General features: G+C 29.7%; 1 protein-coding gene across 1 annotated transcript; it reads right to left on the bottom strand.

Annotated features, from left to right (window-relative positions):
- Window positions 1-13,627: 13,627 nt before the first annotated feature.
- On the bottom strand, window positions 13,628-14,845 carry LOC129312098 (protein BIG GRAIN 1-like E). Its single transcript, XM_054954677.1, has one exon. It carries the CDS (start codon window positions 14,670-14,672, stop codon window positions 13,746-13,748), a length of 927 nt encoding a protein of 308 aa, XP_054810652.1. The 5' UTR covers window positions 14,673-14,845; the 3' UTR covers window positions 13,628-13,745.
- Window positions 14,846-16,106: the final 1,261 nt, after the last annotated feature.

Genomic DNA, 16,106 nt, shown 5'->3' with positions numbered 1-16,106 from the left:
TAAAGATAATTAATGAACTTGTATTACTACATCTCTCAACTTGGCAAGTGATAGAAGTCAATTTAGTTAGGTAATTAATTTTTTAAAAACAAGAATCAACATTTAGTTGAAAAATCCATAAAAATACGCCCACTTTTTTTATAGCAAGTCAAGCATAAAACCAGTATATGCTAAAATGTGGGGAGCACAAGCTACTTAGATAATCAATATATAGCTATTGTGATGTAGTATTTGCTTTACTTTACAACTAATTGTTATTTGTTAATTATCTATATTATTTACTAATAAATCACTAGTTGGCCTTGAGGGAGAAAAATAAAGCTACTACTAATTGAATCTAGATTCGTTGTTCACCTTGAATAAAAGCCATTGGATAGCCACCGAACGTTTAGATTGATTGGATAAGGGTCATCCTAACTTAATTAGAGATCACAAGTTCAAGTCTTAAAAATGCAACAACGTGATAAATCCCCTTCGAGGGGTGTGGTAGAGGCTTCTCCTAAAAATGGCCCAACCCAATCTCAGTTCAGATTAGTCTAACCTTGTGAGTTTGTGGGCTAGGATATTGAATGCTATATGCAAAAAAAAAAAAATATTGGATATTTTCTCCATCTATACATATATAATCTTAATATATTTTGTTTTATATTAAAAGGAACACTATCTCTACATCATAATATAAGGTATCTTCTAAAATTTATACTTTATCCAAAATATAAAGTATTGAGTAATTTTATAATTATTTTTTTAATTATACATTTACTTCATTTATTACTCTTTTTTAAAAAAAGACGCATTAGAATTTTCATTGTCATTAATAAAGCACTTATATTAGATATAAGGTGTACAATTTTTAGAGAGGTTAAATTTCAACTAACTTTTTTTTTAAATCATGAAACAATTATTATTATCTTATATTGTAGTCTAAATGGTGTATGATATATGAAACAGTAATCTATTATTTGTCTAGCAAAAGTTAATTTTAAGGAAAATGAAGGACAAATCCCTCTAGAAATAATAATTTAGTCCTGCAAAATGTGACAATAAAAATGAGGTTATAAAGGACTTCTTTGAGATTAAATTCTTATATGAAATTACTTTAGTACCCCTATGTGATTTAAAAAGTTGTGATTTTTTAAATCGCTTGTTATTGGTATAATCAAACTTGTGAATACTTATATCAAATTTATAAACAATACAAAATTAATTGAACCTCATTGATAGAAAGTTGTGATTTTCTAAATCATTTTAGTTATTGATGGAAATCAAACTTGCAAATACTTATACCAAATTTATGAACTATATAAAATTAGTTGGGCAGGTCTGGACATGCCAAGACTTGCCTATAGCAAGTCTAGACGTGCCTGGACTTCCTGGACGTGCCAAGACTTGCCTACGGCCAGTCTGTACATGCTTGGGCAGGTCTGGACGTGTCAGGACTTGCCCATGGAATGTTTGAACGTTGCATTGCCTTGCCCAAACCTTCACAACACTTGTCCAAGCTTGCTTGAAGTTGTCATCACTTGCCATGGGCTCGCCAACACTTAGCCTAAGGCTACCAACATTTGCCACAACCTTTACCCAAGATTGCCAACTCTTGCCATGGGCTTTGCCCAAGGCTACCAGCACTTGCCACAACTTTTTTCGGAGTTGCCAATACTTACCCCGACCATGCCAACACATGTATACCATAGGATTTGCTAACACTTGCCATGTGCTTTTCCTAGACCTTCTAACTCTTGCCCGTAACTTACCAACATTGGCCACAAGTTTCCTCAAGGTTGTTAACAATTATGACGACCTTGCCTACGCTTGCCCCAAACTTACCAACACAGGCCATGGTCTTTGCCCAGACCTTACCAATGCTTAACACACACTTGCTTGGGGTTTGCCAATACTTATCCGAATGATGCCAACACTTGCCACATGCTTGCTCCGGGTTTGCCGATGCTTGTTCAGACCATGCCAACATTTGTCACATGCTTGCTCAAGTTTTTTCCTAAGCTTTCCCAAACCTCTATTATATTTAATCGCACATCACACAACACACTAAAGTGCTAAGCACGTGCGCGTGGTTCTTGAAGGTCTATAAAAAAAAATAAGGTGGGACCCCTCGAGGCTGAGTGTCCCTCTAAGAAGCAATATGGACTTTTTTCACTCTGGCACAAATAGCATACTTTTTGCTCAAACGACAACACCACATTTGAGGGACCTAGAGACCTTCAATTCATGCGATGTTTTGCAAGCTTCTTGGACATGATATGAGGATGAAATCTATAAAGTTTCATAATTTTTGGACACCAAAAAGATTTTTTAAATTTTTTTATAGCTCCAAAGAGTGCGGCCTCCACAAGCGATGGCTTTGACGGCTAACCCCCAAAGATGTCAAGGGAGATGAATTTAAGTTAATAAAGCAAAAAAAATCATAAATGTAATAAGTAGATTTCATTTTCATTTTGGAGAACTTTTTTTGCATTGCCAGGACTTGCTCATGGCACGTTTAGACATGCTAGGATTGGCCTTAGGTTGTCTAGATGTGCTAGCATTCGCCTCTAGTAGGTTTGGATGTGCCCTGGGCTAGTCTTTTGCTAGTTAAAGAAAATTCTTATAAAAAATTATAATTTTTTAAATTATTTTAATTATTGGTATAACCAAACTTACAAATACGCATGACAAACTTGCGAACTATATAAAATTAGTTGCAAAGATGTACTAAAGTAATTTCACGTAAAAAATTAATCTCAAAAAAGTCCCTTGAAATCTCATCGTCATTATCATATTTCACGGGATCAAATTATAATTTTTTATTTCAAAAAGATTTATCTATCATTTTCCTTTTTTTTATCTCATGCATGTGTAAATTGATAAAAAAATATCATTACTAAATCAAGTAGTTGGAAAACTTGATTCTTAATCTTCATGTGTGGAATATAGCTAGTTGAAAGGGTTTATCTTTTAATTTTTGGCTGGTGATAAAAATTGCTACCATAGTGTGCTTTGGATTAATGGGGATTTAAATTTAAATTTGAATTAAAATTTTCATTTAGATACAAAAAAATTTATTAATATGGTTTTGGTTCAAGTCTAATTCAATTTTAGATTATAATTCCTCTATAATTTCAAATTTCATCTACACTTTAGTTATTTAAAATTCTAATCCTTTCAAATATCTTGTCCTCTTCACGTTTTTATTATTGCTACCTCTATGATTCTTACATATTTTCTCATCTATTGTCAGTTAAAAAATAAAAATAAGCTCATTATTTTCAAATTTTCATTGTCTTTTTTTTTTATCAATTCATCTTTCCTCTTCATTTAAAATTTTTTAAACTACAGAAATAAATAATTTTAAATACATGAATTTCACATACCTGGTGTGCTAATATATTGGCATGTCTGTTAACTTTCCGAAACACATGTTATAATTTTTTTTTATATAATTTTTGAGATAAAGCTACTTTCTTATATTATTTTAGATGAAGCTAAAATATATTTTTAATTTTCTAACTTTATATCATGGTTCACTTTGATCCTTTAATATTATAAAATATTTTTTAATCCTTTAATTTTAATATTGTTAGTTTCAAATAAAAATGTTTTATGTCAATCATTATTATTTTAAAAGAATTAAGCTTAATTTATCAACATTTAAAAATATTTTATTAATATTTAAATGTTTAATGTAAAAATTTATTAGGATAAAATTAATAATATTAGAGTTAAATGATTAAAAAATATTTTATAAAATTAAAAGATTAAAATAAAATTTTATATAAAATTAAAAAATTAAATATATATATATATATATATATTAACGAAAACTAATAGATTTTCAAATAAATATGCTGATTTTTCATATCTTTAAAGTCATAATTTGTAATGGAAAGATGTGTGTGGACTTTGGAGTCTGGCTTGGGGGGCCACAATTCGTTGTGTAGTCTGTGGACGCGACGTCTCGATCATACTTCTCTGTTCCAAAGCATGCCCTCGTCCACTAACAATATGTTAGAGGGAGAATTATAAATTTTGAAAGATTATAAATTAATGGTAGTTAAGTTTGTGAACTTTTTTTTAAAGAAGAAGTTAATTATATTGATTTTTTGCAATGTTTTTTTAGTAGTAAAACTCATATAATCTTATTTAAATTCATAAAAGTGATTATGAAGTCCAATTGTTTGGGTAATTTTTTTAATCAATCTTGATTTAGAGTTTTTATTTGAAAACTACAATTGATCAGTATTTTCAAAAAATTACTTAAACAGTGTAAATAGATTTACTCAAACAAGAGGAGCAATTGCAATGTTATATACTACCACCATTATTATTTATTGCTTTTTCATTTATTTGTCATTTTAAAATGTTTAATACAATATTAATTATTATTTTTAATATTCCCATATTTTCATTAAGTTTAGAAGTCTAAGAATATTAATTGATAAAATAATCAAGGGCATAAAAGTTAAAAAAATATTATACTAATTATATTTTTCCTAATGCATGTGTTAAAACTAATTGAAAAAATAGAGGAAGCGTATGTGATACGAAATCATTTTTTTCAAACTTGATGATATAATAATATAACCTACTGGACAGATGAAATGACTCGATTCCTAACGAAGTGAAATGAAAATTAACAAATATAGAAAATTTAAAAAGGTTATAAAATATTTTTAATATTATACCATGAAGAATGCGCACACATATCATTCTTTTCCATCCTTTTTTATTTTTTTTTAAATTTCAATGTTGAGGTACTTTTCATTATGTAAAGCATTATGAAAGTTGTTCATTAGAAGCCAAAAAAAAAAAAAGGCATTATAAAAGTTTAAGGATTCAGTTTTTTTTTAAATAATAATAATCCCATCATTATTGTATTGATTTCAAGCCTGAAAAACCATTGCCACAATTTGAGTGATTTGTTAGCCAACATGTGGTTGTCTTAAACCTCCAAGACAAATAATTCCTCACGTCATTTTAGATAAGATATTGGCATTCCATCTCTATAATTAATCCTATAGACTATAATCACCATATAACACACACACACACACAAACATTTTGATATTAATTAAATCCACAAAAAGAATAGGCAAAATCTTGATACTTTTAAAATTCGATCTTTCACGTATAAATAATTTAATTTGATTTGTCATGAATAAAATCGTCGCCACTCGTTTAGATAATTTATTACTCATCAAATTATCAATAAATTAATGATGATTAGGTGATGACATGTCAAAATTGTATTTCATGTTTTTATAAAATTTGTGAATTTTACATGCAATTAATTATTTTTCACGATAATTTAATGTGATCTTTTAATTGCATCGTTCCTTTTAGCCAGCAGTGGAGTGTGACACACCCATTTTACAAAACACCTTTTGCGAGATAAGACACAGAATGAATGGATGAAGGAAATTTGAATTTTCTCTGAGTATATTTGAAAAAATAGATACATATTTGATATGTAATTAAGATTGTTCAAATAAGTGCAGATTATTATAGTTCTTAAAACAATGATAAATTAATAAAATCTCGTTCCAATATATTTTGAAGTATCCAAATGGAGTATTTACTGCACATCAATATTAATAAATCAATGTATATAATAAATGTTATGATAATTTTTTTTAATATCTATAAACTGTGAACATTGCAATTTATTCTTCAATCTTCATCTCAGTCTATGATATAAAATTTAAACTAAAAAATAATCATATTTATAAATCATAGATTGTATGGATTTCTCACACAGGTCACATTTTAATTTTTTAAAATACATTAAACAAAAGGCTAAGAGAGGTATGATATATAGTCATCAAGTATCCAACACCATTAGATTATATTCTCTCATAAATGACAATCTTGCTCAAGCTATAATCAAGTATTGCAAGGATCTAAATCTTAATTTGCTGCATTATTAGGAATTAGTCTCTTTCATTTAACTCAATTCTTAATTGTCTATTATATTATATTTTAGTATTATTGGACTCTAAAAAGGATAACTTTTCCAGTATTTTTTTTTCAATCATGTAATTTAATTTCTCAAACTTATTTAAGGAAATTGTTTCTTTCATGATCAAATCCATTTTTTTCTGTTATTTTTTATAAAGTATAAAATAGATTATAGAGAGAAAAGATAGCGAGCAGATGTGAAGTGTGAGTAGGACTGTGACACAATGAGTCGCTTTCACTTCAATCACTGTTTCATTGCATGCCAGTCCATCCCCACCAACTCCATTTTATGATTATTTTTTTTAAGACACATTGCCCACCAAATATATACTAAATTACATTTTTTTTTTAAATATCCATGTCATGACTCATGTGAAAGAGATGAATATAATGATATAATAATATATAATTTTTTTAAAAAAATGATTAATAAATTTTTTTAAAATAAAAAAATAAAAATTTAATTTTATGAAATGTGATAATAATAATAATAAAGTTTCATAAAATTTTTTTGAGATTAAATTTTCATGTAAAATTATTTTAATATCCTTCTACAATTAATTTTATACAATTCACAAGTTTAGTATGCATATTTTTAAGTTTGCTTCTACTAATGACTAAAAAAATTTTAAAAATTATAATTTTTTATTAATAATTTTTTTTAATTAATAAAGTACAGCTAATTTTATATGACTTATATGTTTAATATAAGTATTTGTAAGTATAATTTTATCACTGACTCAAACAATTTAAATAATTATAACTTTTTAAATTGCAGAGAAATACTAAAGAAATTTCACGCAACAATTTAATTTTTAAAAAAATATTTTTAAACTTTATTATTATTATTACATTTTGTAAGGTTAAATTATTATTTTTCTATAAGGATTTATCTGTCATGCCCCTTTTTTTTTTCAAGTAGCATGAATGGAAAGCTCTTTGAAGATAATATTTTATATTTGAAATTTATTGAATACGTGAATAAAGTTTGAAACAACCCAAAAAAAAAACACGAAGGCGAATGATATAATAATAGTAGCAGTAATGATAAAAATCATACATGCTAATTTGTTTTTACATGTAAAATGCTCAAAATTGTTAAATTGGACTAAATTTTATAAAAGTTGGAGGCTACTCCTTTTTATTCTATATACAGATGTAAGAAGTTTTTTATTCTATTTATAAAACATATTATTAATTTTTTTATTATGAAATTTTAAATTTACTTTTTATTAAATGTTAGTGAGAAAAATTATATTATTAAAATATATATAATAAAAATAAGATTATAAATTTATTAAATTCTTATGAAAAATAATAAATTTTAATTCTTTATATTCTAATAAAACATATTAAAAATAATTTATAAATAAAATTAAAATGAGTATTTTTACCCTTTTGAATTTAGTTTCACCAACGAGTATGTCTTTAGTGTTGATTAATTACAGCAAACATCATGCCTTTAAGCATGAGTTAGCACTAAATTCAATCTTCAAGAAATTAATAATTAATGAGAACTGATCTTATTGCTTGTCTGGAATTAAAACTTGGGATCTTCCATAATTATGAGTCAAGCTTCATTCTAATTTTACCATTATCTGCCATACACAGGCAATCATAATTATAAACAAAATCTGAGCTATGATTATTTAAAAAAAAAAAAGAAAGAAAGAAAGAAAGAAAATGACAATAGAGGACCTAGAAGAATGTTTATTGCAACCAAGGATCAGACAATTTTGAAATTGCTCTGCAAAATTAGGGGCTTAAACATAATTAAAATTTATTGTGAAAAGACAAATTTACCCCTCACACATATATATATATTGTGATGCATAGATTGATTATTGTTAAAATAAAAATAAAATTTATAAAAATTATTTATTAAATCACAATACTTTCTCTTTATTATCAAGTTAATATTTTGAAGTTGTTAATGAATGAATTGATTATTGTTAAAATGAAACAGTACTTTTTTTTGAATAAGAATTTATTTATTAAATCCCATCACACTTGTTCTTTTTTATTATCAAGTTAATTTTTTGAGATTATTAATTAAAGAATTAATTGTTGTTAAAATGAAAATAAAACTTATATTTTCCTAAATAGAGAATTGTTGTTAAAAGAGGATACTTGCATGCATGCATATAAAGAGTAATTTTGTTTTTTCACAATAAGTTTTAATTATATATAAGAAAAATTTTAAAATTATTTGGTCTTTATATTGTGAGTTTCTCCAAAAAAAAAAAAAAAGAAAGAAACAAAAAGCAATGACAACATTTTACCATTCTTATTTTGATTCCAGCATAAATCATTTAGATAGATATATAATAAAAAATTGAAAATAAAAATACATGTGATTTGACTAGTTGTTGTCTTCTTACATTTTTTTTATAGTTTAAAAATATATTATATATCACAGTTGAAAGATAATGCCAAGGGCACTAAGAAAGCATGACAAGCAAGAGAATCTGATTGACAAGCCCTTGAGGACTTTATAATTATAAGCATTGCCACAAAAGTCCACAACGGTTGCACCTTCTATACTTCCAATTATATTCAAGTGTTTCAAGAATCAAACATGGAAGGAAAGATAATTATATATTAGATAAGATATGGCTAATTTTGTTGCTATGAAATCAATAATAATTGATACTTTTATATATAGACCATTTTTTCCACTTTTCTTTTTTACAATTTACGATTTTTTTATTTGAATTTTAAGCAGTACTTCCGTTTCAATATCATTCATTGAAGCTATATTGGTAGCCACGTTTTGAGGTACCAAACATGCATACAAATATGCAATGAGCTAACCTATGACATATACATTAATGTTATGTTTGTTACATGAGAATTAAAACAAGGGAAATGTAAACAAAATAGGAATCTAAATGTTGGAGTGTTTGGTATATATGAAATCACCTTATCATTGTGAAGATTCCAATTCTCACAGGAGCACAACCGCCCTATTTATCCTCCAAATTTTGAAAAAGATATTTTAATCTTTTTGTACTTTTTTTATTGCACATAAGAGTCATCTTATTAAAAGCAATCATATTTAAAGTTTAGTTTCATATTAAATGTGGACAATTTTTTTACAAAAATTTCAAATCTTGGTTCAACATATTGTAAATATTGATAGAGATTCCATATAAAATCACATGAGGGTTTAATTTACATACCAAACATACTTTAAGTTAATTTTTGATTTCAACTCATATTCCTATTACTATCATAATTTCATCAAAGCTATTCAATCAACTACCATACCCATGGGGCCTGGTAGTTTTTTGTATGACTTTGAAAATAGTGTCTGCTTGGGACCTGGAAGAAAAAAAAAAAAAGAAAAGAAAAATATTTTCTAAATGTTTTTTTTAAAAGATAATACCCACAATTTGCATCTTAGAAACACTTCTATCTTTCTTTTTATTTTTTTTCTTTTTGAGGACTGTGCCTTACTTTTTTTTATTAAAAATTTTAAAATATCAATTTGTTTTATTAAACTGAAATATCAATTTCTTTTTTATTGCTCACAAGTATTTTTTTTATTACAGATAATTCTATTTAAAGTATGATTGAATATTAAATATAAATATCTCTCTTGTTGAAACATTAAATTTTAAATATAAATCATGGACTATGCTTGAAAATGAATATGGACTTTCATGATAGGCCCAGAAGCTTGGACCAGCCATGATTTAATTTTTTTTTCTTACAAAAAAATTTTTCATTTCTTTTTTGAAGTCATTTGATTAACTTTCCCTCCTTTAACTAATAAAAATTGATTCAATTAATAATGATTCCCACGAGATCGTAGAATCAAATCCATCTGTCAATATAAAAATTTTATTGGTGGCTGATTTGTAAATACTTCTATAAACATTTTTTAAACCTGAAGGGATATTCTGATCCTGGTGAACTCTTGATACTTTACTCACATAAATTTTTTAACACACATAAGAACTTTTTTCCCTTTTCTTCTCCATGAATGTCAATAGTATTTTTTTTTTCATCTAATTAAATGAAACACCAAGGACCATGCATGCCATTCGAGGCTAATTTACATTATAAGGGTTTGGCGGGACATGAGTAGAAGTCTAAAATTCATACCCATCTAATGTACAAAAAGAATTCTAATAAAAGGCTCATTACGTGGTTATGATACGAGAGAGAGTTTTCATTCAATGCTCAGAAATCTACTTATTGCTTTGATGAGAATATGAATCCTTTAAATCTAATTTGAAAGATATAGATTTACCTTTTTAATTTTTAATTTCATTTTTAAAAATTAATGGTTATAAAATTATTTTTATTTTATATTCCTTATCTAGCAAAATAAAATGTTATTTAAAAAATTAAATTAATTAAATATATTGATTATATTGTCCAGATTCAATTTGAATAATTTGATGATGCGCATTCCATGGTCATCATAACGATAATCATGGAACGTGATTCCTCACGAGAGAAAAGAATTTTCACATCATTTTATTATAAAAATAAAAATTGAAACATGTGATATGTATAAATATTTTGTTGTTATCATTTAATAATAACTATAAATGTTTGGGAGTATAAAAGATGCTTTATATCTATAAAGTTACTTCTATTCACTATTATATCATTTATTTTATTTCATCATGCATATCAAATTATTTGAGTTGAAAGTGCAACAATGAAGTTCATCCCAAAAAAAAAAAGTGCAACAATGAAGCTCATATAAATTTAGTTTACTATCTATATTTTTCTTGTGATAATTCAATTAAATCATTCTTTTTTTAGTTGACAGCTCCTCTTTTTTTGAGAGAATTATAGACAAGTCTCACTCAAAATAATTAATTACTCTCAAGTCTATTAAAAATTACCTTAAAAGAGTGACAACACATTAAAATATATATATATATATATATATATATATTTTGCCTGTTAATATCCTGCATGTTTCCCGATTCCTCATAGACTCAATTGGTAAAATTTTGAGTCTTTTACTCTCTCTCTCTCTCTCTGTCTCTCTCTCTGTACAAGGCTACAAATGCAAGCTTCTACGTAGTAACAATCACCATCATCATCATCGTTATTGCATTTAAAGCAGTAAAGGAATGACAAATAATAACTGTTTATTTTTTATTTTTTATGGAAAAAAATAATAACTTTTTCAGGTACGAGCTAGCAATGAAAAACTAAGCGCAGTGATGATCAAAATCCCTTTGGTAACTGTCTAATCCGTTTCCCTGAGGGGTTCACTGGAAAAGGGGAAACAAATTATAGCTCTAAATGAGATTTTTAATGGTGGTAATCAAGAATATGCATCATTAATATATGCTTCATATTTATGGAGACTTCGAATTTTTTCCGTAGAGGTTGTGCTTCATAGCAGTAAAATATCACTCATCACGAATTTCTAAATCATTTGACAGTCAAAAATTCTCTTTAAAATAACCCTTTACAAAATAAAAAATAATAATAATTTGATTGCATTGTAAAAGATAGGCACGTCTCTTTCTCGAGTCCTGTGCTTGTGAAGTTCAACTTTTCTTCAAGCGTGTTCAATCTTATTCTATCAAGTTGCACATACAATATGTTTCAAATTGAAGTTTGAGCACAAAGTTCTAGGGTTTTTTTTTTGCAAGGAGCATCCAGTATCTTAGGCCTGCATCACATTGAGCTGAAGGGATCTAATATGGATTTAAACTAATTTGGATCAAGTTGAGTCAGAACCTTTTTGAGCATAATGTCACGGGCTGAGAGTCTGGCGCAGCACACAGCGCCCGTGCGGCGTCCTGGAGGACCTCATAATTCTCAGGACAAGCCTTACCACATACGGATCGCACTGGTTTCGCCCTGCCATGGGCTCATCAGGGAGGCGGCACTAGCCCCCGACCAGTTGTGCACACAGTTCGAAGACTGAGGCAGAACACCCCCAATGCTAATGTCGCCCCCTTTACTCATATTGTGCGAGGCTAACCAGCGGATCGTTCATTATCTTGGTCTTTACACGGTCATGGAGATATCATCCGTGACAATAAGCTCTACTAGTATTTTACATGCACATAAAAGAATCAACATTGAACGCAACTAGAGGCCAGAGACAAGTTTAATGTGTTTGTTTTTAGGTGCTTGTTGATAAATTCAATTTGAATTGTGACATTTTGGTTCCACCACCCACTCAATGATAGCTTCATTTTTTGGTAGGCCCACATGCATCATTTTTGTGGATCATTCTTTCAAAAGGCTACCCAACTAGTTCATCATCGACCTCCTTCCACTAGCTTTAATCTTTCCAGATGTAAGAGCATGCATCCCCAGTCACTTCAATTCACACAACATGCAGCTTAAAGTCTGATTACTTCATAATTTGCCTATATGCACTTGTTTCCCTAAGCTATACAAATGGTATTTTATTCACTCTAGTATTCAAGTATTTTTTTGATTTTTGATTACGCACATATATCTTCCTATTTGAAGTAATCATGTTTAAAATACAATTAAATATTAAATGTAGGTATTTCTCTTAATAAAAATTCAAATTTTAGTTTACTATATTATAGAAAACTAATCTTTTTTTCTAAACCCAAAACCATCGTTGGTTCAAGTATTTGCTTTTATTATGAGAACAAAAACTCAATATGTTGAGAAGGTGAAAAGTTTGTCCATGTTGATGAACATGCGTGTGTTGGAAAATTGAGCAAGTATTGATTTTCTTTTCCATTCTCATTTCATGAGATTTCTCGGTTGGTTACAATTAATATATATATATATATATAGTTATCTTGAAAGGCTGTGCCTCCCGTCCTCATTAATTCTTGGTGCTTATCGGGATTCTGCCTCCAACACCAAGAAATTACACAGAATAAGATTTGCTTGACTTACTATGCTGATGATTTGATTGGATAGATATTTAATTGTATTGTTATATCAACCCTAATTATTGTGTTGTCTTAGCTAAGAAAGAAGCTGGGAACAACCATGGATATATTATATTATACAGGTACGGACTATAGTAACTTGAAATAATTCATGTTTTACTTTTCTTCACAGTTCTCAGTTGATTCAGTAACCCAGTGACATGAAGTAATCTCACTATTTTGCACGTAATATGGAAAATGTCACATCAATTTCTCACCAGAAATATTTGCTTTCTTTTCAAGTTTTACCCTATTTTCAACCACCTTTCACTGCATGATCAGCTTGTGATTTATATGTATGACACAGCAATTTGTGGCTAAAAGAACCCCAAAAAAATTATTTTTTGATTCATCATCAGTAATGATGAAAAGGATGAAGCTTAGTGAGACTTGAGAAATATGTTTTTCACACATCTAACTACCTACCCAAAATTCAGGCTCATTCCTTAAAGTAAAAATGGCCCTTCGAGTTTCATGCATATATATCAGAAGCTAGCAGGTAATTAAAGGGGTTTGATTCCTCGGTCTCCAAAGTCAATCAGGTTTGATTGGTGAAAACCTCATGAGAATCTTGTGAGAGAACTATAATCACGGCACAAATCTGATCAATGGTTGGTAGACATTTTTTTTTTTTTTGTTGCTCTTTTCTTTTGGCATGCTATACAAATGTCCAAAAGCAAGGAACAAAGTAGATAAAAGATGAGACAAGCAAACAATCGCACCTGTGCGTAAAGATAAAAGAGAATTGAAAGGAGTTGAAAGGAATATAGCAGAGGAAAACAAACAGGCAAGCATAATATAGGAGATTTTAATTTCTTTCCAAATTTGCTAACAAACTTAGACAAGAAACGACTAAGCAGAAAAATTAAAGCAAGATACAATATATCACAGAGGACCATTGGAAATTGGTGCTCCTCTCTTGATGTTATCCATGTTAGTAGTTTCATAAACAGGAAGACCACTTGGGTAGTAACCCAAGTCATAGTTTTGCAACTCAAACAGATCAGAGCTTGAATCACTCTCTGCGCCTTCATCCACTTCACTGAACTTCTTGAATTCCTTTTCCTCAGGAGAGTGCTTCTCCACCCATATCCTATCTTTCTCAGATGGAACATTTCTTGTTTTGTGATTTTCATCCAAAACAGTTGGCTCTCTTTTTTTCTTATCATCCCACAATGACACATTCTGAGAGGAAGTTGATTTTACATGCCCATTATTGTACTTCGACACTGAAACTGCTTGCTGCTTCTGGTCTGACAAGGTTCTGAATTCCTTACAGCTCTTTGTTGGGGTTTGAACATAAGGAGGAGTTCTAAACCCTGAACTGAATGAAGAATATATGGACTTCGAATCTGCAGTACTTGAGCTTCTGAAATGGCTAATGCTGCTCCTCCTCCATCTTCTCCCACCTGGGCTCTCATCCTCATCCTTCATAGATTGTGTGGTTGATTTTGATTTCTTCTTCTTCGATGCAGATTGACTGAAGAGAGAATTCAAGAAGCTGGCAAGCCTACCACCTGGAGAGCTAGGCTGCTTGTGTTTCTTCTCCTTTCCGTGCTTCTCCAACCCATGAAATTGTTGAGGAAGCAAGCTTCTCATGGGCATGTCTAAGCTGATTCTGCCTCTGTGCCCATGCCTAGACTCTTCTCTCATGATCTTTTGAGTAAAACCAGAAGCATTATAGCCAACAGCTTCACTGTATCCTGAGAAGTACCTTGCAGCTTCAAACACATCAAGCTCACCTGAATCATTTCTGTAGTGGAACAACTTCTTGTGACTCCTTTCAGAGTCTATGGCCCCTGTTATGGACATGGTGCAGTGCTGCAAGGCTTCAAGAACTGTTGAAGGAGCTTAGGGTGAAGTAGGAGTAGTAATATCCAACACTAAGGCTAAGGGCTTTTAAAGATGCAAAGGAATCGAAAGGGTTTGAAATGATTGAGATTAGTGGGAGGGTGAGAGCATCAGTTCACAATAATCAATAACTATCCTGCCATAATTTTATATGATGAATGACAAGATTTGGAGGTTCCTTAGGTGAGACCCACTTGATATGAATTTGAGCATAAGTAATGGAGAAGAGAGTGGGCTCTACATTAATAGCTTTTCAATAACTTTTTTTTTCTCAGAGAAAAACTAGAGGTCTGTGTTAGGGCAAAATAACTGTGCTTCCTTGGATTCTATTTACTTCTACCAAATTGAGTGGGCATTGGGTTTTAAGCGGGAACTAGCTATGGATCCCAAGTCTTATGAGCATGTAGTAACACTAGATAGCTGTCCAAAGACAACAAGAATAATCATGTAGAACCCACCAAGGCTTTTAAGTCACTCTTAAAAGGTCTCAAGTAATTATTTCACAAGTAATTTTCTTTTGATTTTCATAGATCTGCTATAGTTAGGTAGTTCCATAGCCAAAGCCTTTTTCATCATAACAAGTCTCTCTTAGCGGGTAATATTTCAATTCCCAACCACTGGCTGATTCAAAAATAAGATAACTGAGTTATATAATTTTCAGTTTAGCTGATATCGTTAATTGATGTCTTATACTTAGCTACTCTATATATAACCTTTAAAACACCTCAAAATCTTTAGAATCATCATCATCATGCTAGTAATAAATATTATATGTATGTAATATTATGAAGTCCCACCAAAGGAGCAAAAGAAAATTGTGGCATGGACTTTTCCTCGCAAAAGAACTGGCACACATGCAAACAGCAAACTTGGTATAAACATCTTTAATTTTCCTTTCTAGATATTGGTGTTAGTCGATAGATCAGTTGGCCCATCAAAACATAGCCCCCACCTGTAAGTGTCGGACTAACTGGTCACAGTAGTAGTCACTGTGTGGTGTGGGCACAAACACACGTGAGTGTTGCATATGAACCAAAAAAGACACGTCACGGACCCTGCATCAAAACCATATGATACATGTAACCCAGTTAGTCCAAGGTCACTTGAAGAAGATGATGATCATGACAGTTTCATTAAGGTCATATATTCCAAGCCAAAATGAACTTGCCTTGAAAAGTCTAATATTATCCATTGAGAATATCTACGGCAAGCATTACTACTAGTCGTTACAGAAGAATTCTTGTCCACCACTAGATCTGAAGCATGAAGAAACACGTTTAATTTCACATAGCTACTTTCTGTTGAAGTGACTTCATGTTCATGCATGCATGCTAAGAAGTCTATAATAAGAAATCAATGCATGGTTCTGGTTTCTTGGCACTAGAAAGACGTTGA

The sequence above is a fragment of the Prosopis cineraria genome, unplaced genomic scaffold, assembly GCF_029017545.1.
Source record: "Prosopis cineraria cultivar Desert tree isolate PC_DT_omini unplaced genomic scaffold, ASM2901754v1 PC5, whole genome shotgun sequence".
In the NCBI taxonomy this organism is placed as follows: Eukaryota; Viridiplantae; Streptophyta; class Magnoliopsida; order Fabales; family Fabaceae; genus Prosopis; species Prosopis cineraria.
The sequence above is the reverse complement of the archived record's forward strand: the minus strand, read 5'-3'. Positions and strand labels throughout refer to the sequence as shown.